Source organism: Brassica rapa, chromosome A02 (assembly GCF_000309985.2).
Source record: "Brassica rapa cultivar Chiifu-401-42 chromosome A02, CAAS_Brap_v3.01, whole genome shotgun sequence".
NCBI classification, from domain to species: Eukaryota; Viridiplantae; Streptophyta; class Magnoliopsida; order Brassicales; family Brassicaceae; genus Brassica; species Brassica rapa.
The window spans coordinates 17181264-17205098 of record NC_024796.2 but is presented as its reverse complement, the minus strand read 5'-3'; the positions used below and the strand labels follow the sequence as shown (position 1 = coordinate 17205098).

Below are 23835 nucleotides of genomic sequence, written 5' to 3'. Positions count from 1 at the left end.
TTTCAAAACTGGCAAAAAAAAGAGCAAATAAAAAAGCAGGGACAAAGATAGAAAAGGAAAGCAAATTACAGAAAGGATCCAGCTGGAACTTGTCAGAGAGACAAAAGCTGAAATCCAACCTAAAAGATACACTATATTCGTTCCACCTCACTCCTCATCTTCATCTTATCATAAATATTATTTTCCATTTTCTTCAATATATTTTAATTTTAATAAAATAAAAAATAAAAACCTTTAGTTACATTTCCTCTGTTCTACTTGAAATTTATGTAATTAAAAAGGTTAAAAATATTTAAATGTTTGGATTTTGAGCAAATCGATTAGAAAGCTGATCATTGTTACTAATCGGTGTCTAAAACGATTTTAAAAACCGACTAATTCGCCCAAACACCAACTGGTATACTCAACATTGTGAATTTGTGGTTTAAACAGCCGCTTAATCGATTACAATGGCCAAACTTTGGGGTTCAAATTGGTTAAAACTATGAAGCTTTGGTAAAAAAAAAATACTAATAAAAAACCACCAAAGCTTATAACAGTTTCAACTTTCAATGAATAATCTTCTATTCTTCTCAAATAATGAAGAGACTCCCGGAAAAAGAATAGAACAACAGATAAAAGAAATAAAAAAACAAGTCAGAAATCCAATAACGCCCAAATAGAACTGTGGAAACGTAGAGAACAAGAATCATATCTCAACAAAGCCCTAGAAAAATACAAGCAAACCCTCAAGTTACATTTCAATACAGAACCATAATCATCACCAAAGCCATTACCACCATTGAAAGACTCGTGAATCCAATGCTCCTAGTGGCTGATGATGATATCTTCTGTGGCCTGGAAACAAGAACAAAAATAAAAGAATAAAATCAAAAACATACACTTTTACAAAGTAGAAAACATGTTGTTGAAGTGATGTTACTTTTGTAATTTCTGTAGAGCACCACAGTAAAGGACATTAGCAGGGGCCCCGAACTCGGTTTTGTTGTTTTCGTCAGGGTTAACAACTCTAACATACGTTTCTTGTCCGAGATACCAAGAATCAAGATTCTCTGTTCTTAGATTCCAAGCTCCAGGGTTGTCCAAAGATATCAAGATCGCTGACCATGCCCCTGGATACACCTGAATAGTTGAGCGTGCAATACCATCCCATTTGTTGTAAGTTCCTCTACTGTTCTCTGTCCACTCTCCGTAGTCCATTCTGCAACCAAAACAATCTGAATAAGACAAAGGTTTGCAGTCACAAAATGAAGAAGAAACAGCTAACAAAGTAACTCACCCGACGGCGAAAAAGGCGTAGCCACTCATGTGATAGCTTTGCATCTTAGTGTCATTGTTCTGAAGAATGACTTCCATGAAACCGCGGTAAGTGCCATTGATGATCGAAGTCTCCATCCTAGGTGGTCCGGTTAAAGGTCTCTTAGGGAAATCAAGCTTATAAACTCCTTTGACCTTATGCTTATCAGCTAGTCTTATAGGCGTAGAAGGATTCACAAACGATACCCCACTAAGTGTTGTCCTTCTTTTGCCATTGATCTTCACAGGCGGCATGTTCCTCAGAACATAGACATCGGTTACATTGATGGAACCGTATTTAAACGAGCCTTGCGGGTTAGGACGTGCTCCACTTGCTGATACATTCCATCTGCAATAACAACAACATTAGTTCACACTTGATGAAACTACAAGAGTCTTCTTGATTACAACAAACCTGATGGATCTTGCTTGATTCATGGAGAATGTTTTGTCGAATTCGTCTTGTGGTCCAGGGGGCAAGTGACCTTTTGCCTTTCCTTTAGAGTTGGTATAGTGCAAGATTCCAACTCCAGTGACTCTTCTCCATATGGTTTCATTAACAATCCGAGCACTGGCGACGATGTAGTAATCAGAGCTTGCGTTTTGGTCCATAGTAACCAAGAAGGAGTAAGACTGTCCAACATGAATGTCCAAGCTGGTGTAGTTTTGTTGAACTGTGTAGGATCCTTCGGATTCAGCAAGAACCAAGTTGTGGCCTTGGATCCTAAAGTTCAAACTCGTGGAGATTCCCACATTCGACACTCGAAGTCTATAAGTCTTTCCTGTGGTTGTCACAAAGGTATAACACTCTTAAAAACTCCAAAACAAAGACTGTTTGATCCAAGAAAGCTAGTAGTAGTACACTCACCAGGATGGACTGTGATGGTTTCGTAATCGATTCCATCAGGAACAAGAGTCTTATTGTACTGGTAAGGTCCTTTTCCGTTAATAAGAACTCCATCAGGCATTCCAAGATCTTTACCATCATCTAAAGCCTTCCTCAAAGCCTACATTTTTCATAAACAAGTGTTATTGCTTGACCTGCAAGGTAAAAAATATAATGGCGGGCGAAAGAAAAAAAGAAGTACTAACCGTGTGGTTCCTTGTGTACCAATCACCAATGGCAATAGTGATATCACCTTCTGGAGTAGAGAAAGGGACTGGAATAACTGATCTAGGATTGACAATGAAGGAGCCAAACCCACCAGAAGCTCTTTGGAAATGGAGAGATGGGAAGTAGAAGAAGCTACCAATCTGGTCCTTAACTTGAAACTCATAAGTCCAGTTCCACTTTGGTGGGATTGGACAGTTAGTTCCTGCAAGTCCGTCTTGCCAAGAAACACGTCTCTGTTGGATTCCAGACCTGTTAAAAAAACATCAAAACATATTTTGCAATCACAACACTTTTAATATTCCTCAAGAGTCAATACAAAAAGATTTTAGTGAATCTCTTACCAGTGGAGAAGAAGTCCCTCGTCTAATTTGTTTCTCACATTCACGACCAAGTTCTCATTGGTCGTGACATTGATTGTAGGACCAGGGAACTTTCCATTTATAGCAATTACCTGACAATAGAATCAAAGGAAAAGTTAGAACTCTTGAGAGTGTTTTTAGATCTTCTGTTTCACTTTTTGTTGGATTTGGGCTTAGAAAGACTGAATCTTTTTTCATTCATTCAGGTGGAATTTCAGTAAAACTTTGGATAAATTAAAAAGAACAGTTTTTGGTAAAGTAAAAGTGAAATGGGTTTCTTAAGGATGAATTTGAAGTGTTTCCCTGAAGAAAGAAGATTGGAACTTTTGAAAAATCTGGATTTTTAGGCATAACCACAAACAAAGTTACAAACTTTATCAAAATTTGACAAAAACAAACATCCCAGTTACTTGGTGAAGAGGAATAATAGTAAACCTCTAAAATTAAAATCTCAAATCTATAATTTATTTAGCTCACTGTAACTACAGTAAATCTAAAACTAAGATTTACAAAATTAAAATCGATTATGAAAAATGTAGATAAATCCACAAGTAAATCCCAGAAAGACAAACTTTGGTTGAAAGAACCAACTTCTTGTGCAATGAATATATTACTAAAAGTTAGATCTTCAGCTCACTAGAATTACAATAAATCTCAAGAGTTAAGGGTTTTGCAACAACAAAAAAAGGTCCAAGCTTTGATCAAATGAGCAGATATCAAAAGATCTAGATAAAAACAAAACCTGTTGAGGAACACCAAGTGGAGAAGCGGTAATGTAGGAGACTTCGAAGTTGTAGAAAGCGTATGGATCTGCAGCGAAGCAGAAACTAAAGTTCACCAAGAACATAAGAAGCAGGATCTTGAACAAATCCATTCTTTTTTCTTTGCTTTTCTTGAACAGAAACGAATACAATGATGTTTAGTTGTTGAGTTTAAATTTCTCTGTCTGTGAATTTACATTATCAGATTGGAGAAAAGGAAGGATTGAGTGGGAGAAACTATAAGCTATAAAGGAAAGAGACGACCCAGAGAGATAGAGACAGAGAGAACGGCTACAATTCTAGTTGCCTAATTAGTTGTTATTCATATTATTTTGTCGCAATTATTTTACCAGGAAAAAGCCGCACAACGCGCCTATAAATCTGAGAAAATAATAAATCAAATGGTTAATTAGCCTTTTCTTTTGTTTGAAGTATTATTAGTTTAGAATCTTATATTCGAATTGTATTCTTAATATTTTATATAATAACTAAACTACTGAATTAATAGATTTATTTCCTTTTGACACCCCTAGTGAATTAATAGATACCTTACCCCTCATTATAGAGTTCTAATCTTCTTTTGTCGGTAACCATAACTTTATAAATCGTTAAAATATTTAAGAGAATTTAGAAGAAAAATTAGTTGACAGATGAAAAGAAAACAAGCCAACGGATATAATGATAATAGTGATAGCAAGAAAGAATGGCATCTGGTTGACAATTTTAATATTCTTTTTTTTTCCACCGAAAATGTTTTTCTTTCTTTATTCATCAAAATGAGCTGTAAATTTGCATCACATAGACCACAATTTTCCTACAAATATTACGACGACGCGTATATTGATGACTGTAAATTTACATTGGCCGTGGGAAAATTATTGATAAGAAATAATGATGCATTGTACGTAGTAATAGTAATACACTCATAAACAATGTTATTTTTAAATTTTATCACAGAAAAAACATTATTAACTACACTATAATCTATAATATCTTATTCATCAAAATATCTTTATAATATTGATATTAATTGCAGAATGCATTGAGCTCAACATATATACATTCAATTATTTTTTAGTTTATGTAGAAAATGTTAAATTAACATTCTTTAACAGAACAGAGAAAAAATTATATATAAGAACCACATAAAAAAAATTTGATTTGATAATTGAAGTGCATTATGTACGCAATAATCACATGTTGCTCGCGTGCTAGCTTGTTTAAATAACCAATTAATAATAATTAGGTTAAGATCTGCGCCTTGCGCGGGATGAATATTATATATAAAAATTATTTTATATAATTTAATAGTTTAAGTAATTTATAATATTTTTAAAAATTAAGTTGTCAATACTTTTTTAAAATTTTTATCAAAAAAAAATTGTTCAAAGTACTTTCAAAATTAAGATATTTATGTATTTTCTTATATGACATATAATTTAATTTAAAATGATATATATATATATACACATATATATATATATATATATATAAATATATATTTATTTATTTTTAATACTTATTAAATGAGACTTTCAACTTATATGATTTTTTAATTATTTGTATCATGTCATAACAAAAATTTTAAACCATAGATCACATAATTTGAATGTGAAACTTTTAAAGGTTTTAGTAATTTATACTCGTTTTTAAAAATTCAAAATATAACATATAAAGAAAACTTTTAATTTTTATTAAATGGTTACTATGGTTTTTTAATTTATTTTAATAGTTTAAAATTAAACAAATATAATGTAAGACAAACTTATTTTTATCAAATATTTATTATTCAAAATCATTAATTGTCATATATACTTTAGCCATATTAGATAATTCCGTAATTATATTTATGGATGAAGCACATTAATAATGTATTTATGGTTAGTTTAATAAAAAGTTTATTATATATTTAGATGAACCAATATATTTTTCTAAGGATTCTAAAAATCATTCTAGTAATGACATGTGGTTACAAAAAATGTTATAATGTTTCTCAAATAATACATAGGGGATAACTTTACCGTTACATTCCCTTACTGAGTTAATACTTTTAGTGGGGGAAATAAAAATAAAATAATTTAAGCTAAGAATTGTATTTGACCGTTTGACCTGTGGCCCTCTCCAAAGGGATAAGCTTTTATTTATGAGAGGTGCAACGCAGCGGTGAGCCAGTCTGGAATTGCCATGTGGCTGCCAGCCAAAACAAACGAGATCCTTCCTAGTTTTGAATCTTGTTTTTCCTGGTGATGTAGAAAATACTACAAATTATATGTTTTAGTTATGAACTAGATTTTGATCAATTTTCTTTTTCAGTACTAAAACATTTTAGTTTGTATAAGCTTTTTATCAATAAGTTAATATAATTTGGTGTTATGTATTATTTGACTCTATAATACTTATGTTTATATGGTTTATAATATTATTATTACTATAAAATATTTATGGTATGTAATATATTTTATCGTGTATGTTGTTAGTTTGTCATGAGTTTATTATAGTTATTTATTTGGTGTAAAACTTAGATAGCTAAATATTTCAAAAACATCACATGACTAAACCTAAATTTAGTTTCATCATTTTATAAATTTTGAATTTTGTCATCATTTTATAAATTTTGAATTTTTTAACAAGGATTATTTTGAAAATAATATTATGTAACACTAGTATGTTACATATTTCTCTAAATTTGAAATATATATATATATATATATATATATATATAATTATATCAAATTAGACCTACATAATAGAGAAAGAAAATTTTGGGATATTGTTAAAAACCACAAAAATTTTTTTTTTTAAATAAACTAAAATATAATGTACTTGCAAAATAACTTTTTAGTAAATATTGTATTTTGGGATAGTGAGTTAGTGGGAAAGTTAGCCACTCGATATATAGGACCATATCGAGTGATGCAACATGTTGGAGAAGTAGCCTATCGATTAGAGCTACCATCATATATGGCACTTCACCCAGTTTTCCATGTTTCAGTGTTAAAAAGGCATATACGAGATCCTACCGATGTAGAGCCGAAACGAGTAGAAAACCTTCGTTCCAACCTCACTTACCCTGAAGGACCATTTCGAATCGGAGAAAGACGAATAAGAAAACTGAAAAATCGAGAGATTCCTCGAGTACAAATATTTTGGGGAAAACAATGCCGAGTAGTTGTGACATGGGAAGATGAAGAGAGGTTTTGGAAGATGATGAAGATCAGATGGGTGAAACATCAAACCACTAAGAATTCGGGACGAATTCTATTGAGAGGGGGAGAATGTAATAACCCTCTTTAAAAAGTAAAACGCAGACAAGAAAAAATCATGTAACAGCCGAGAAAATTACTCAAGTAAATGGAAGTCGGATTGATCTTTTCCCGTGGATGGTTGTGGATCCAAGATACATAAGAAAAGTTTAGAAAGTCTTAGAATAGTTTTCTATCTGAAGAAATAAAAATTTATTATAGGGCCTTAAGATAGGAATGACCTTAGAATTATTTTAGAAGTATTTTGGTTTAAGAAATCTAGGTTATTGTCAAGGAGAAACATTCCCGCCAGCTCGGATCAGCTTTTAACACGTTCGGAATTTAAATACGGCCCATTTGGGCCCATCTACGATATGTTAAGCATATCCGGAAGCTTCTGGAGGATGCAACTGCTTGTCTACCTCTTTAAGCAGCTAGACATGTGTTACTCCTTTACTGGAGAAGCCTCCAAGCAGCTCTTGTTTATGTCCTATTGGTTGAATTAGTGGCTGGCCACAAAACTTGTTTTAATTGGACAGATTTGTGGCTGCACATCAATCTCTCTCTAATTGGTTGCATGGGACATGCAGGATAGCTCCTGCTTGTAACCCACGACCTATACCTTCTCCTGAGCTCATTCTCCATCCCTGTAAATAGCAGACACCCCCTTAGTAATTTCTCATGCTTAGAACCCTAACCATAGCAGCTCGAAAAAGTCGAAACCCTAAGGTAAACGTTTTTGTCTTTAGCTTTCTTTTTATTTAGCTTTTGTTTTTCTTTTCTCTATTTTCTTAATTAGAACTTAGATAGCCTTTCTTACCCTACCCTTCCCGTACTTGGATTTCTAAAGCTCTAGATTTTTTCCGATAGAAGTTAAAGCGAAGCCGACCGCGAGATAGAAGCGTTTCCAGTCCGAAAGTTTCATCTAAGTGTTGAGGCGAGTCTCGGTTATGAGTTATGATTGTTGTGTGTGCGGTTAGCGCCTGCAAAACAAGAGTATTGGTTGATGCATTGCTAGGTTGCGCGTTTAGATATATAATGATATGATAAGGATTGCTGTTTGTGAAAGATATAGAGTTATATCGTCGGGCCTTGGCTCGAGGGGTATAACATGATTGTGATACATTGATGTTGTGTTGCATATACTTATGTCATTGCATTGTATTGTTTGGGCCTCGGCTCAGATATATAACATGTTTGATCATATCTTAACGGAGAAACCCAAAAATCCACAGAATTGATCCGTGAGGGTCCGACACTCGGGTGGAGTGTCGTGAGAGTCATTGGTATCCAGTCGAGGCCCGTGCCTTTTCTGGGGCCTTACCAAAATTCGTTCCGGGCAGGACGCGAAGACACGTGTGATAGGGCTAGCTACCCTCGACCGTGTAGCTGCATGACGATGCGGCAAGCGTGTTATCCGGGCCATCGGTTTTTTTAGACTTTGTGTTTAGAGTCAATGGGCGCAAGAAGGGATGTGTTATGGATTTCGTATCGAGATAGGAACTAATGGCGAGAGGCAGTGTGGGAATTGAAATTCACATTATCGATTTCCGTTTAAATAAGGGAAAGTATGAGAACCCTAATTTCCCAGAGGTCCCGGGTATCTACTAATACCACACGCCAAGCAATCAGAACACGAAATAAAGACGATAAAAGATAAGAAATCGAAAAGAGAGCAAAGTTGATCTTATTCTGAATTCGTGTTTGAGCGTTACAACAAGGTAAGAGCTTGGACTACGAGAGTTGTCGGCGAGATTCCTAGTTCTAAAACCCTAAAGCTGCTAAACCTAATTGAGTCCCAACTCGAATAATAAAAACGGAAAATTGCCTAAATTGCTCTAAGTACTAAGTTTGCTGTGTATTGCGTCTCCTCCTCTGCCTCTCGCCTAGGACTCCTTATATACTTGCTTTTAGGTTGGTTTGCGACTTTCCCTTTCTGCCCTTAAACCGTCATAACTCAAAAATGGAGATATTCTGTTTTTTCCGATCTTAGTGATTATCTTCGGAAATTTTACAGTTATCCACGGAAACTTAACATTTATCTTGCCTTATGAACCAAGCATAAACCGTCATAAGACTTATGGGTTTTCGGTTAAGAAATCGCAAGTGGGCTTCGAGCTGCGTTTTAGGTCTCTTTGGGCCGTTCTTTGACTCAAAACGTTTATTACGGTTTCTTTGATAAAAAATGAACTTCCCGCGGTTTTTATCGTAAAGTTTGACTGATGACTTCGAGTGACGATAAACAAAGAACAGTTTAGCCATGGCTCATGGGAGATAGCATTGAAGAGTAGACGAGAATGCATGGATTCATGTCATATCGACGTTTTGGGAGAGCTCGGTCGCTGCGTGACGACCAAGCCGTGTACGTGCTTGATCGCTACGTAGCGACCGAGCCGTGTGCGTGTTCGGTCGCTACGTAGCGATCGGGCTTGACGAGAGTTCGGTCGCTACGTAGCGACCAGCCGTGTTCGTGCTTGTTTGCTACGTCGCGACCAAGCCGTGTGTGTGCCCGGTCGCTACGTAGCGACCGAGCCATGTGCGCTCGGTCTCTACGTAGCGACCGAGCTTTAGCTTGTGCGTGGCCAATTTGGATACGTGTCTGTTGTTTCGGACAATTGGTACTTAGTGGTTTGATTGAGATTTAGAATAAGATTTTACCGCAAGCCTCTTCGTAAAGGTTCTTTTTACGAAGAATAACTTTCGTAAAAAATGTTTACGCTGATTTTTACGGAGATTTGGACATCAATTTCGTCGTATCCGTTTTTGACTCCAACAGGCAGTCCTCGACGATCTATAATGATCTAATCACTCGTGAAGAGTGGATGCTTGTTTACATGATTGCTTTATTTTTGCATTGCATATTTTTTTAATATAATTGATCTTTGTTGCTTAATGTTTGATGCATAATGGGGAGATAAATAATTGTTACGAAACCCGACTCACTGAGAAAAATAGTTATTCATTAGACTCTTTGTTTTGCAGGTAACCCGTAGTAGGTTTCATTTGGGATCGGAGGAGCACAAAGCTGTTGGTGTAGATTTGCTACATTTTGCAAACATGTACGTTTTGTAATATGTAAGATATGGTTTTGAACATCGGACGAGTATGTATAAAGTTTTGATGTGGTTAAACTTAAAGTATAAATGAATAAGAAAAGGTTTGTGAAATTCTTGGATTCCATATGATACTAGTCCTAGTCCGGGACGAACTAACTAACGGTTTAAAACTCGGGTTGCAAAGCCTTAACTTGAAATAGCTAGGAAACCCGATCTTGGACATATGACCTTGGGATTTTAGATCTGATTCGGGAACCTCGGGTCAAATGTTTGGGCACGTGGTAGTAGTATCTTCGATCTGGTTAGAGTTATTTAGTTCGTCGTGCATGTTCTTGTTTGATTAGTGTATGGCAAACTAATTAACTTTTACTTATTCTGGATCGGAGGTGTTACATGGACAAACTCTTCTTTATACATCTCTTTGATCATCAGTTACATAGCAAACTCTCGCATTAATAAACCAATTCGTAACCTAAAGTTTGTCAAGAGCAGAGAACCACTCAAATCAATGGAAGACCAAAGATTGAGCCTGCAGCGACATGATTATCCTTGTTACCTTGTTTTTTGAAAGTCGCAAGCATGATTTGCTCTAATTATGTTGTATATCTGCTAAAAGCATGAGATGATTAAGCCTGAAATACATGTGGAAACAAAATCAACAAACAAAATATAATTCTTGATTATATCCCATAACGTAGATATATGAATAAAATGTTGATAATCAATACATGAATAAACTAAAACAAAATAAAAACATAACTGGAATCAAATTAATCTCCCATAAACGGAAATTTTTGGAAAAGAAGTTTCTCCTGCGAACGTAGGCTTTTGAATTATGATTTTGATAATCAATAAAAGTAACAAATTGAAACAAAATCAACAAAAAAAAACGAAATCTAAATCATCTCCCATAAAAGAAGCGTTGTATAAAATTTTTGATAATCAATACATGAACAAATTTGAACAAAATCGTAGACAAAATCATTTCCCATAAACTAAAGCTTTAGAAAAAGTCTGATCATTATGAGTTTATAACACCAATATCATTGGTATATCTGGAAATCTTATTATGATTGAGACCAGAAACTTGCTGATCAGTGGACCTCTAAGCATATCCGACTCACTAAGTTTCTGGAACAGCACACGGGTTGCAGGCAGAGGCGCTATTAGACCGACCCTGAACACTGATCCAAACCATGAAACACCTACTTAGATGTCTTCTCAATTTTGCTCTGTCATGTAATGTAAGCTTTTTTGTTTTGGGCTTCTTTTATGATTTGGTAACTCCAATGTTAATTAGAATTTTAGGTTCCCTAGTTCAGCTTTTATGGTTTGTGTTGGTTTCTCTTTATCGTGTCGTGTCTCCATAGTTCGCCACTTTAATTGATAGAAGTGTACAAACGTAAAAAATATAAAACAGAGAAAACTTGAAACATAAGAGAGAAAAATGTTTTATTATTTACTAAAAAGGGAGTTGAACTAAATAAGAAGAACATAAATCCTTCAAGGTGGCTGAGTAATCCAGCTCCAGATGAATTTGTGAAGTTGATTGTAAAGCTAGTGTACCAAGCAGCTATCTACAGTATCTGGAAGGAGAGAAATGCAAGAGTGCATAATCAGAGTTTCAGATCAGCGCAGGCTGTGATACTCGAGATCAAGCAAACAGTACAAGCCCGCTTAGACCCTTTGTCAAGGGCTCATACCTCTCGGAGAACTGATATGACGTTGTTGGGGACTTGGTTTAGCAGATTCTAACAGTTGGTTTCTTTTGAAGAGCAGTAGAAGAAGAAGTGTTTGGTCGAAGATTAGAAAGGAGCAGCAGTATTTTTGGTCGTGGAGTACAGGTTTGTCTTTTTTTAGAAGCCCGTGTGTGGGCAAATTACTTTTAGTAGAAGTTGCAGTGTAATTTCCGTTTCTGAGTAAATAAATAAATGATTTTAAGAAAAATAAAATAAAATAAATAAATCCTTCAAAATGTGTTTGGCCAGAATTTTAAAATACAACGTACAAAAAACAAAATAAAAAGAGCAGCTTAACGCTTCTTTCTGAAAAATGATAACTTTGAGCTAAAAAGCACTTCCTGTGAATAACAGATGGGCATGACTCGTCGTACTGTTCCTTTGCGATCCACATCTACACGCATTAAGCCAAAACATTAGAGTTTCGTTAAGCTGCAGGGTCTAGGGACTGATAAGTATTCAGTTTAGTTGGTTTAGGGAAATGAGATGATAGGGTCATAGGGACCGTGTGTACCTGCTGGAAAGTACTGAGTGAAGCCAAGATGGACCCTCCAATCCAGACAGAGTATTTTCTCTCAGGAGGAGCAACAACTTTGATCTACATGCTGCTTGGAGCCCAAGCAGTGATATCGTAGCTCATTTTGTTAGCGATCCCAGAGAAAATGTGTTTCCCACCACTGATCACAGTGTTACCGTACACGTCCTTCTGATGTATACATCACACTTCATTAGGGAGTTATAATTTGTTTCACGTATAGGATTCTCCATCCATACCAATCATAGGCGGCTGATAAAGAACCTCGGTCCTCAGGACAACGGAACCGCTCAGAACCAATGGTGATCACTTGCCCATCAGGTAACTCGTATTTCTTCTCAACAGCTGAGCTAGTTTTGGCTTTCTCAAGATCCTTCTTCAAGACCAATGTAGCAAAGCTTCTTTTATATGTCTGAGACAATTTCACGCTCTGATGTGGTTGTGGTCCACGCTCAGTTAGGATCTTCATGAATGCATTAGTGAGGTCAAGACCCCCAAGATCAAGACACAGGATAGCATGTGGAAAGGCATAACCTTCATAGATAGGAACAGTGCAGCTCAGACCATCTCCTGTTGCACATTAGGGTGAGGTTTATTAAGCGAGCATTGACATTTAAAAGCCAATAAACACCAACTAACAACTTTATAAGAGTAGGCTTCAGGATACATACCCGTATACTCGGATTGTTAACATAACACGTTGCATAGCCTGATTTTCTTTGTCATAGGTTTTCTTGATGCCACATACTTCAACAAAAATGTGTGTACCAAATATTGGTAACAAATGTCGAATAAAGATGCAACATTATTGACCTGATAAATAAATTCTTTTGAAACAAAAATAACTATCCGGCAAAATTATGATAGTAATAGCTAGAGCCATGATCTGTTCATATCTCCGAAACCTGATTTTTTCAGTCGGAATCATGACAGTTACTTCTTCTTAGCTTGTAGATGGTTCCTTACTTCTACAGGTGTTTCAAAGAGTTGAGTCTCTCAGCCCCAATAAATCTGTGGACCAAAGTCTGACTGAAAAAACAAAAACCGCCAGTCTGTTAGTTTGATTGCTTAAGTGAATCGAAATTGATAAATTAATTAGAATAACGGGGTTGAATGAGAGTAACCTTCTCATCGAGGAAAACCATGTCGACACCTATAAGCTCTCCCGCTTTCTTCACATTCCTCACCTACAAAAAAAGAAGAAGACGCCCCAAAACGGTTTCCTGGCAACAACCAGCATTAAAATCGAAAAAAAAATACAGTTGAGTAGTCGCTATTAGTGGACGATCTGGTTCTAGGATTTTTTGGGAGATGATGATTCGAATAATTTTGTGATTTCACCTTAGATTCAGTCGATGGGGAAGGTAAGAAATCTGAACTGATAAAGTGAGATGATTGATTTCTGGCCATGATCAATTAAATTACTTTTTTTTTGACGCTAATCACCATATTTCATTAAATTGGTTCGAAAAGGTTAGTTTGAGCTAACTCCGGTGGAACCAAAATGTTTACATGGGAGAACTCAGAACTTTTCATACGAGCTCCTTTTGCAAGGAGGTCAGCCCGAGAATTTAAGTCGCGAATAATAAGAAAGTGAAACGAACATATACAAAGAACGAAGGTGGGAGAATTCATCCCATTCCGAAGCCAAATATGGCCAAAGATGGCCAAAGTTCTTCTTCTTCGATCAGCTTAACCATTTGCAGGCAGTATGATTCGAAATGCATTTTGTTGTAACTCATACGGAGAGCGTAACTCATTGCCCACAGCAAGGTTCGGAACTCTGCATGAAGAGGGGATGGGACTTGCCTACTCCCTAAGGAACCCGAGAACGTGCTCCCATCTTCCATCTCCAAGATAAGACCGCCACCAAAAGTAGACTGACTGGTTGCCCAAGATGCATCCACTTGACATCTCGGTTTGTGCAACCTATTCATCTCGTTTTGTTCTATCGACTGTGGTTGCTCCCTCTCCTTTGCAACTTTTGTGACTTCTTGTGCTACTAGTCATTCCTCTCCTTCTTGAGTCGTCTTATGTAAGGAGTCCATGGGCGGTAAATCTACACCATTGAACCATTTATCGTTCCTTTATTTCCATACATACCACATAATCCAAGGGAACTTTACTAGCCGTTGCTTCGAGACACTCCTTGCCGGAGCTCGAAACAGGAGAAAGTCAAAGTTTTCATAGATTGATGAACTTAGGAACTGTCCCGGAGCTGATGGGAGGTCCGACAGAGCCCATGTCTGAAGCGCAGGAGGACACTCAAAAAGTAAATGGTTAATGAACTCATCATCCCCTCCACATCTAGGACACGATCAGGTGGTTGACAAGAGAACCGCACACAAAACCCCTTATCGTATTTGCGACCTTCCAGCTGCTCGAGTTGAAATAAGCCAATTTGTCATATTTCTATCAATGAGTTTGGCTATTTTTGAAGATGGCATCGGATTTCCCCATGTCAATGTTGTTTTTCTCTCGATAGATAATATATACTTGTCTACAACATGTACGTTGATATACCATGATTTTCACCTGTTTTTATACATGGAATATAAAGGTTTTAAGATGTATTAGTCATGTTTTAGAGTTTTTTCAAAGCAAATACAAGTTTATTCACCTGATGGAAGGAAATGATACTTTTGGGACATTTTGGAATACTTTTACGCAAGGAAAATCGATCGACTCTTGAAGAGAACCATCGGTCGATCATAATCACTTACCATCGATCGACAAACTTACATGTGCATCGTTCGATGCCCAGTCACACGAATGAAATCGCAAATTAAAAGATTTCATTTCCCAGAAGATCTATTATTTGCAACTTAAGTCCCTAGCCGCCTGTTAGGCTATATGTACTAGGGTTTTGTATCATTTCTAAGAGACACTTGCAAAAAGACATAGTTTGGAAAAGGAGCATTTTGGCTACCATTAGGAGATCTTAGGATTGGAGAGATAGATCTGAGACTGCAAAACAGAGAAGATCTTGAACTCCTTTATTTCTATTACTCTATCTATTTGTGTTCTATGTTTCATTTGAGTTTATTTCACACCATCATGACTTTGTCTCTCATGAATATGTTTGAGTAAACCAATTGTTAGATTTAGGTTTCTCACCATGGTTGAAATTATGTACTGCTAATATGACTATATAAAAGGTATTTTGATTGTTCTTTCATTGCTTGTGAACTTAATGCTAAAATTGAGATTGATCACCTTCATTTTAGATCTTAGGATTAATTGAGTCCAACTAACCCTTTCCCCTCAATTCCTGAACCCACTTGCGTGATCTAACCAACTCAGGCGCAACGACAGTTGGTCTGAGAAGGTTAGAGAACAAGTTAAACTCATTCGCAAAACTCGCTAGAATAACCATCGATCGACGCAACTATCGTTCTGTCGGTCGATGTATCGGTCGATGTACATCGAGTCACATCGATCGACACTCTCTCGAAATCAAAATACGACAGTTGAGATCCGAGATCTAGCGAAGAATACCTATCCGGTTAAATCATTGTTTAGTTCAAAACCCATCAAACCCTTTAGTCTAAACTAAGTGCATACATTTCATACCTGAGAATTACCTAAATCTAGCTGTTTTCCCATTCTTGAAACCACTTCAATTCAATCTATTGAATCACTATTGTTTTCGATTTATCATTTACTGCTTTTAAAACTATTAAAACCTTTTAGTCTATCTTCATTTCTAATTATTTAAGTCTGTTGAGTAATCCTAGAGTCTCTGTGGATTCGATCCCTAAGTACTACATCTGAACCTCTTTTGATGAGAGTAACACTCTTTAGGGTAATTTTAGTGATATCAAATTTGGCGCCGTTGCCGGGGACTCTTTCTTATTACCATTAGATTTAATTTAGAATTTAGTATAGACTTGTTACGAAAAACTTGCTAAAATTTTCTTTCTTAATCTGTTACGCAGACACGAAGAATGGAGAACACATAGCGCGACCAACCATCGATCGACGGAGACACGTTTCCATCGAGCGACGTTAAGTCAGAAAAATCGACCGATACGGAGCTGCCGACATCGATCGATACCGCCCAGCCGGAAGCAGGTAAGTTTTCTCTTACCAAACCCGCTAATGAGAAAGTAGTCCAAACTGAACTAAATGGTCAAATGAGCAATGAAGCTAGCCAAACTAAACAGGGGACTGAAATCCCTGTTAAGAAAAATTCCACCTTAGCTAAAGGTGAAGATATAAAATTGTCCATACAAGACTACCTTGATCCTGGTAAGACCTATTCCAATAGGTCCGCTATCAAAATACCAGGAGACGATACCAAGAAATCTAAGTTTAACGCAGATTACTGCCGTATGGTTCGTCAAAACCCATTCCGTGGATCCCTCCCAGAACACCCACAAGATCACATTGAAACTTTAGAAGAATTAATACCAGATGAATATGATCGTTGCAAACTATTCTCATTCTCCCTAGAAGGAGAAGCCCTCAGGTGGTTAAACTGTTTAGCGACAGGATCACTCACTTGTTGGAAAGAGATTAGAAGTGCCTTCCTAAGAGAATTTTTCACTGATGAACGTTACTGGGAAGTAAGAAAGCAAATTTCTACATTTCGCCAAGGTCCACACGAATCGTTTAAAAACGCCTGGGGAAGATTCAGAGGCTATGAACTTGAATGTCCCCATCATGCTTATTCAGAACCACAACTTCTAAGCATCTTTTATGGAGGTGTTAACTTGAGCTATAAAACCACACTCGATACAGCGAGTGATGGAAATTTCATCACTAGGAGTCCCGAAGAGGCTAGATGTCTTATCAAGAATATGACAACGGGAAGATCCTACGAAAAGATGGATGAAGAGATAGGAAAATTCACAAGTCTAAAAGAAAATTCTGATTTGATAGAAATTAAGAATTCTATTAAATCCCTTCATTCCTTTCTTCAAAACAAACACCGATCTGATATAGCCCAGATCGACGACAACGCTTTGTCTGACACTGATGATTATTTGGATGAAGGAACGAACTGTTCCAATCTCTACTCTGTGCTTATGACACTGCTGTAAAATCACGTACCGGAAGAGAGAGGTTCAATATCAGACAAGCTCTTACTGGCAACCGTAAGACAAAATCAGAGTTTTACGAAAAAATAAATATGGTTTACGGAGAATTAATGGAGAAAGCAGATTCTTTGGGAGAACTAATCAGAAAATTAGAAGGTCAAGTAGCTGAGATTGCAACTGCCATAAAAAGAGATGCCGGATGTCTTCCCGGGAAAACTGATTTAAACCCGAGACGTCAAGTCAGTGCCGTAATATTGTGCAGCGGGAAAAACCTCGCAGCAGATACGAGGAATAACACAGATGTTGGAAAACCTAACGACGCCGACAAGACCGGAAAAAGCAACTCTCATTTTATTCTTCTTAACGATCTTGACCCAAATCCATCTCAAGAGAACCGGAAAACCACCGCTGAAAAGGCTAAGGAAAAGGCAATAGACTTAGAACTAGAAGAAGATACGGAGATTGAGGACGAAATCGATCGACAGTACGGAACTGACGTCGATCGACCTAAAACACCTTCCATCGATCGACAACCTGAAAAACCCGTCGATCGATGGTCTACTCAACCCGAACCCATAATTGAAAGAGTCTATAGAACTTTACCCCATTTTCCTCCTAAAACGCAAACTAAGAAATCATTAGAAAACGCGATCTGCAAGAAATCCTTAGACAAAATTTCTGTTGAGATGTCCCTTAGTGATGCTATAAAGATAGCACCTTCGATTAAGAAGTATATAAAGGACATGCCATCTCCAAACTACCCAATTGCAGAACATAGCGTGATGATGATTTCAGAAGAAGTAAGTGCTATGATTAAAGGAGAAACTCCAACAAAGAGATCAGATCCTGGTAGTTTCGTCCTAGATTGTAAAATAGAAAACACACGCTTTCCTAGATCATTATGTGACCTCGGCTCTAGCGTGAACCTTATGCCTTACTCTGTTGCAGTGACGTTAGGATATAAAGAGTTTATGCCAACTCCGATCACCCTGGTTTTAGCTGATTGATCTATTAGGGTACCCGAAGGAATTCTCGAAGATGTTCCCATAAAGATTAACGATTGCATCGTGCCTACGGATTTTGTTGTGTTGAAATACAGACAAGAACCCAAAGACCCCCTCATTCTGGGTCGGCCATTCCTAGCTACAGCTGGAGCAATCATTGACGTCAAAGAAGGACGAATTAATTTGAACATAGGGGATATCTCGATGACTTTTGATATGGAAAACTGATTAAGCGACCCCTAATAGATGACCAGGCCTTCTACGTGAAAAAATTTCTGAGGATGAAAGAGACTCTTTCATAAACATGTGTTCAGACAACCCCTTAGAAGACACCCTTAACCACGAGGAAAATGAAATTTTCAGCATATCAGATAGGACAGACGATTACATGCGACTAATGGACGCTAGCATCGAAGTTGTAAAGGTAGAAGAAAATGACGACTCCGAAATTGTCATCGATCGTTACCTTCAAGATACCGTCGATCGACAACCTCCCTCGCAATTAAATTGGTCTAAAGATAAAGCACCAAAGATAGAATTAAAACCTCTACCCAGCGGTCTTAAGTACGCTTACCTTTATGACCAGTCCTACCCTGTTATCGTCAACGCCAATCTCACTAGTGGAGAACTTGCTTTATTGCTGAATAAATTACGCAAGTACAGGAAAGCGATCGGGTATTCTCTCGATGACATTCCTGGAATCTCTCCCGATCTTTGGATGCATCGGATCAACTTGGAAGATGACGCTAAAACGTCAATAGAGCAGCAAAGGAGATTGAATCCGAATCTAAAGAAAGTAGTTAAAAAGGAAATTATAAAACTCCTTGATGCTGGAGTTATTTACCCTATTTCGGATAGCAAATGGGTAAGCCCCGTACATGTTGTACCCAAAAAGGGAGGTATCACTGTAGTGAAGAATGAAAAGGACGATCTCATTCCGACTCGCACCGTTACTAGTCATCGGATGTGTATTGATTATAGGAAATTGAATGCCGCTACTAGGAAAGACCATTTTCCCCTTCCCTTTATTGATCAGATGCTGGAGAGATTACCTAATCACCAGTATTACTGTTTTCTTGATGGATATTCCAGATTTTTCCAAATTCCTATACACCCGGATGATCAAGAAAAGACAACGTTTACATGCCCCTATGGAACTTTCGCATATTGTAGAATGCCATTTGGTCTATGTAACACCCCGCCACTTTCCAACGTTGCATGATGTCAATCTTTACAGATATGATCGAGGACTTCATGGAGGTATTCATGGATGACTTTTCAGTCTATGGATCAGATTTTAAGAGTTGCCTCGACAATTTATGCAAAGTATTGGAAAGATGCGAAGAAAAGAACCTTGTCCTAAACTGGGAAAAATGTCATTTCATGGTTAACGATGGAATAGTATTAGGACATAGGGTTTCCGCCACTGGAATAGAGGTCGATATAGCTAATATTGAAGTAATGACCAGTTTACCTCCACCCAAAACTGTTAAAGACGTGCGAAGTTTTCTCGGACACGCCAGATTTTACACGAGATTTATACTGGACTTGAGCAAAATCGCTAGACCTTTAAATAACCTATTATGCAAGGATATTAAATTTGATTTTACCCCTGAATGCATGAAAGCTTTTGAAGATTTAAAGAAATCCCTTATCACTGCCTCCGTCGTACAAGCCCCCGACTGGAATCTTCCTTTCGAAATCATGTGCGATGCGAGCGACTTCGCAATTGGAGCAGTTTTAGGCCAAAGGAAAGATAAAAAGCTACATGCCATTTACTACGCCAGCCGCACGCTTGATGAAGCGCAACGGAATTACGCAACAACAGAAAATGAACTATTAGCTGTAGTTTACGCTTTTGAAATACTTGATTGGCTCACGAGTGATTGTTCACACTGATCACGCTGCCATCAAATATTTAATGAAAAAGAAAGATGCTAAACCTCGACTCATACGCTAGATTCTACTACTCCAAGAGTTTGTCATTGAGATTAAGGATAAGAGAGGAGTAGATAATGGAGTCGTTGACCATCTTTCCCGGATAAGAATAGAGGATGATGTCCCTATAGACGATTTCTTCCCCACAGAGAATGTTGCACACACAGATACATCTTTCGTCGGTCAAATATCTCTCACATCTGAAGATCTATCGATCGATGAGAGAGATGTCATATCGGTCGATTCACGTAGTGATACATCGATCGATGACGAGACTGATGTAATTTCTCAACTCTCCAATAACCAAGATCACGAACCCCCGTCTATTAAAATCAACTTCAATTTACAAGTTAATGTTTCCGGTGATGAGATTAATCTCACACCTGAGGAATTATCACAACGGGAGGTAGACGCGATTGGTAGAAAATCGGATAACCGACCCTGGTATGCCGACATAGTTAACTATTTGGCAGCTGAGGTTGAGCCAGACGAACACAATGGGATATATGAGGAAGAAAATTTTCAGAGAAGTAAGACGCTATCATTGGGATGAACCTTACCTCTATAAGCATTGTTCTGATGGTATATACAGACGATGCGTATCTGAAATTCCGGACACTATTTACCAATGTCACGGAGCTGATTATGCAGGACATTTCGCTACCTTTAAAACGATTTCGAAAATTCTTCAAGCAGGATTTTGGTGGCCGACCACTTTTCGCGATGTCCACGCATTTATAACCCAATGTGACAGATGCCAAAGACGTGGAAAAATCAGCAAAAGACACGAAATGAAACAAAAGTTCATTCTTGAAGTTGAAGTCTTTGATTGCTGGGGTATCTATTTTATGGGATCCTTCCCGTCTTCATATGGAAACAAATATATACTAGTCGCTGTAGACTACGTATCCAAATGGGTCGAAACAGTAGCTTCTCCTACCAATGACGCATATGTGGTTATTAAACTCTTCAAGAGTATAATCTTTCCAAGATTTGGAGTTCCAAGAGTAGTCATTAGTAACGGTGGAACTCATTTCATTAACAAAATCTTTGAGAGATTGCTTAAAAAGAATGGTGTTCATCATAGAGTAGCTACACCTTACCACCCACAAACTAGTGGACAAGTAGAAGTCTCTAACCGGCAAATTAAGGAAATCTTAGAGAAAACCGTAGGAACCTCCAGAAAAGATTGGTCTAGGAAACTAGATAATGCACTTTGGGCCTACAGGACCGCCTACAAAACGCCGTTAGGAACCACACCATTCCACCTCCTTTATGGCAAATCATGTCATTTACCAGTCGAACTGGAACACAAAGCAGCTTGGGCTACCAAACTTTTGAACTTTGATATCAAACCAGCTGCAGAAAGGAGACTCATCCAGTTTAATGAGCTCGATGAAATCAGACATTTAGCTTTCGAAAATTCGAAAATTTATAAAGAAAGGACTAAAGCTTATCACGATAAAAAGATCATATCCCAGCACTTTGAACCGGATGATCAAGTCCTCCTTTATAACTCTAGATTAACTTTATTTCCTGGAAAGCTAAAATCCCGTTGGTCTGGACCCTTCACCTTAACGAACGTTCAACCCTCCAGCGCTATCACCTTACAAAATGATAAGGGCCAGGAATTTACAGTTTACGGCCAACGAGTTAAGCATTATTGGGCAAAACCACCAGCAAAAGCGCCCATAGTGCTGTATGAATCTGATAATTAGTTTAATCAGGAAGTCGAGCTAAAGACTTAAAAATTAAGCGCTGAATGGGAGGCAACCCATTTTATTTCAAAAAAAAAAAAATTAAATTAATTAATTAATTATATTTAATAGTAATTAATAGTAATTTCCGTATTTCTTCTTATTAGCATTATTTTAGGAAATTTAGAAATAAAGATTTGTCTTTAAGAAGAGGACATCGATCGACAAGGCATTACTGCCATCGATCGATGCGGGCATATCGATGGTTAAAATACTTATTTCACTCGATATCGGCCCATTCCTCTTCCTCATTCACAACCGAAACCGAAAACAAAAACAACCCTTTTCTCTCTCGATTCTTGACGGATTTCGTCCGTTTTTCGCCTAAATCCACTCGATTTTTCACTCTGAAACTGTTAAATCCACTCCCGAAATCATCATTCAAGGTATGCACTCGAAATTTTCAATTTTTCAAAAAATTAGGGTTTTCATTTTGAGTTGGACTAGAACGCTTGATTTAGTGTGATTGAGAGATGTTTTTGTAGTTCATATTGCTTATCTAGAGTTCGGTTTGTGATTTCTATGCCTTTTGATTCGTATAAACGCGATTTAGAGTTGAGTGATGTTGCAGGTTTCGCGATTCGACATCGGTCGATATGAACTCGTTCGCATCGACCGATGCTCTCTTGTCCGATTGTTCCGACACGACAATATCGATCGATGTTCTGTATAACCCATCGATCGATACTACCTTTTATCGACAATGCTAACTTTCTTTTCTTCTTGGTTTCAGATGAGCAGTTCAGAAACAAACGCACGAAACAGAGAACTCAGGTCGAAAAGGAGGTTCAACGAGACTAGCAGCTCCTCCAACCCACAGCGTCCTCCATGGCCTCGCACCAAAAACACACCCTTCGATGTCCCGGGCTATGATGATCCTAAGGCAACGATCAACAGCAACGAGTGTCGTCAGCGTCCCATGTCCGACAACTGGGACGACTACAACAGCCTCTTCTACAATGCTTGGCTGGGAGTCTCTATCGAGCCCACCAAATTCCTCGACCGACGCATCCTAAAGAAGCTCGGGATCTAGGGCGATATTCATGACATGATCACACAGCTCAGACTCGGTACCATGCCCTCTCGCGCTTACGACCCCTACCCCGATCTCGTCCACCAGTTCATGGCCACTGTCGAGGTCACCTACAGGACTTCATCAGCGAGGGTAGCGGGAGACGGTACTTTGACCTTCTTCGCCAAAGGGACACGCTACAGGATCACTATCACCGAGCTCTACGGTTTCGATGAGAGCATCGCCTCCTACATGGTCCCACCTTTCCCACACCTCGAGTGATTCTGGGACATCGTCGGCACATGAGTTTGGGACACAAACCGGGCCGTGCTATCAGACATCCGCCATCCTGCACTTCGCTACTTCCTACGGCTCCTTGCAAACACACTGGTTTGCAAGATGGAGCCCAACAAGGTCAGGATAAAGGAGCTCACATTACTTTTCTGCGCAATGAATGGCGTGGTGGATTTGGTTGAGTTGGGCGAGGACGGCGAAGTAAGCCAGCCAAACCTTGGAGCTGTCTTTGCCGCGCACTTGGTGGAGTTGAAGAAGAAGCCCTTCACCAGCAAGGGTAAGAAGAAGAAGGAGACAGTTGGGAGTCTTCTGACCCCGATTTTCCAGCACCTCGGCATCCGCCTCGACCCTCGCTCTGCCGACCGCGACCACGCCTTCCTCGATGAGCAGCACTTGGTGCACTCGCTATGGCTCGAGGAAGGGAAACTCTGGCGTTTCAGGATCCGCGATGAGCATCGTCTTCTACCCCTACCGGATAGGAGGATCACTGATTTCGGGAACAGCGTGGAGCAGCTTCGATGCATGCCAGACGAGGCATTCCTCCGCAACCCCCAGAACATGTCACGCCGACCTCCCAGCATTCACCGTACCAGAGCTGAGGACGCACAGGCACCGCCTCTCCCCGACTTCCCGAACATACCGGACATCCCTATGCACGACCAGGGAGACTTTCAAAGGTTCGTGGT

The 23835-nt window shown here is 38.2% G+C and overlaps 2 protein-coding genes across 2 annotated transcripts; both read right to left on the bottom strand.

Annotated features, from left to right (window-relative positions):
- Positions 1–527: 527 nt before the first annotated feature.
- LOC103868142 (monocopper oxidase-like protein SKU5) lies at positions 528–3855 on the bottom strand. The gene is made up of 8 exons (XM_009146247.3): positions 3512–3855; positions 2752–2861; positions 2389–2659; positions 2165–2303; positions 1712–2078; positions 1280–1645; positions 923–1201; positions 528–837 (listed from the first exon to the last, which is right to left on the bottom strand). The coding sequence occupies exons 1-8, from the start codon at positions 3641–3643 to the stop codon at positions 741–743; spliced, it is 1761 nt and encodes a 586-aa protein (XP_009144495.1). The 5' UTR covers positions 3644–3855; the 3' UTR covers positions 528–740.
- A 7905-nt stretch (positions 3856–11760) lies between these two features.
- Positions 11761–14039, bottom strand: LOC103868263 (actin-like). The gene is given in 6 exon segments (XM_033285229.1): positions 11761–11961; positions 12082–12275; positions 12278–12332; positions 12334–12375; positions 12377–12672; positions 13847–14039. Coding segments are annotated over 6 exon segments (921 nt in total). The 3' UTR covers positions 11761–11820.
- Between the last annotated feature and the right edge of the window lie 9796 nt (positions 14040–23835).

Bases quoted from the DNA above. Each gene is read 5' to 3' on its own strand.
- LOC103868142 (XM_009146247.3), bottom strand. From the start codon at position 3,643: ATGGATTTGTTCAAGATCCTGCTTCTTATGTTCTTGGTGAACTTTAGT. The intron at 2,862-3,511 runs GTTTTGTTTTTA...TTCTATTGTCAG, and splicing joins CACTTGGTGTTCCTCAACAG to GTAATTGCTATAAATGGAAA. The intron at 1,202-1,279 runs GTGAGTTACTTT...TTTTGGTTGCAG, and splicing joins TACGCCTTTTTCGCCGTCGG to AATGGACTACGGAGAGTGGA.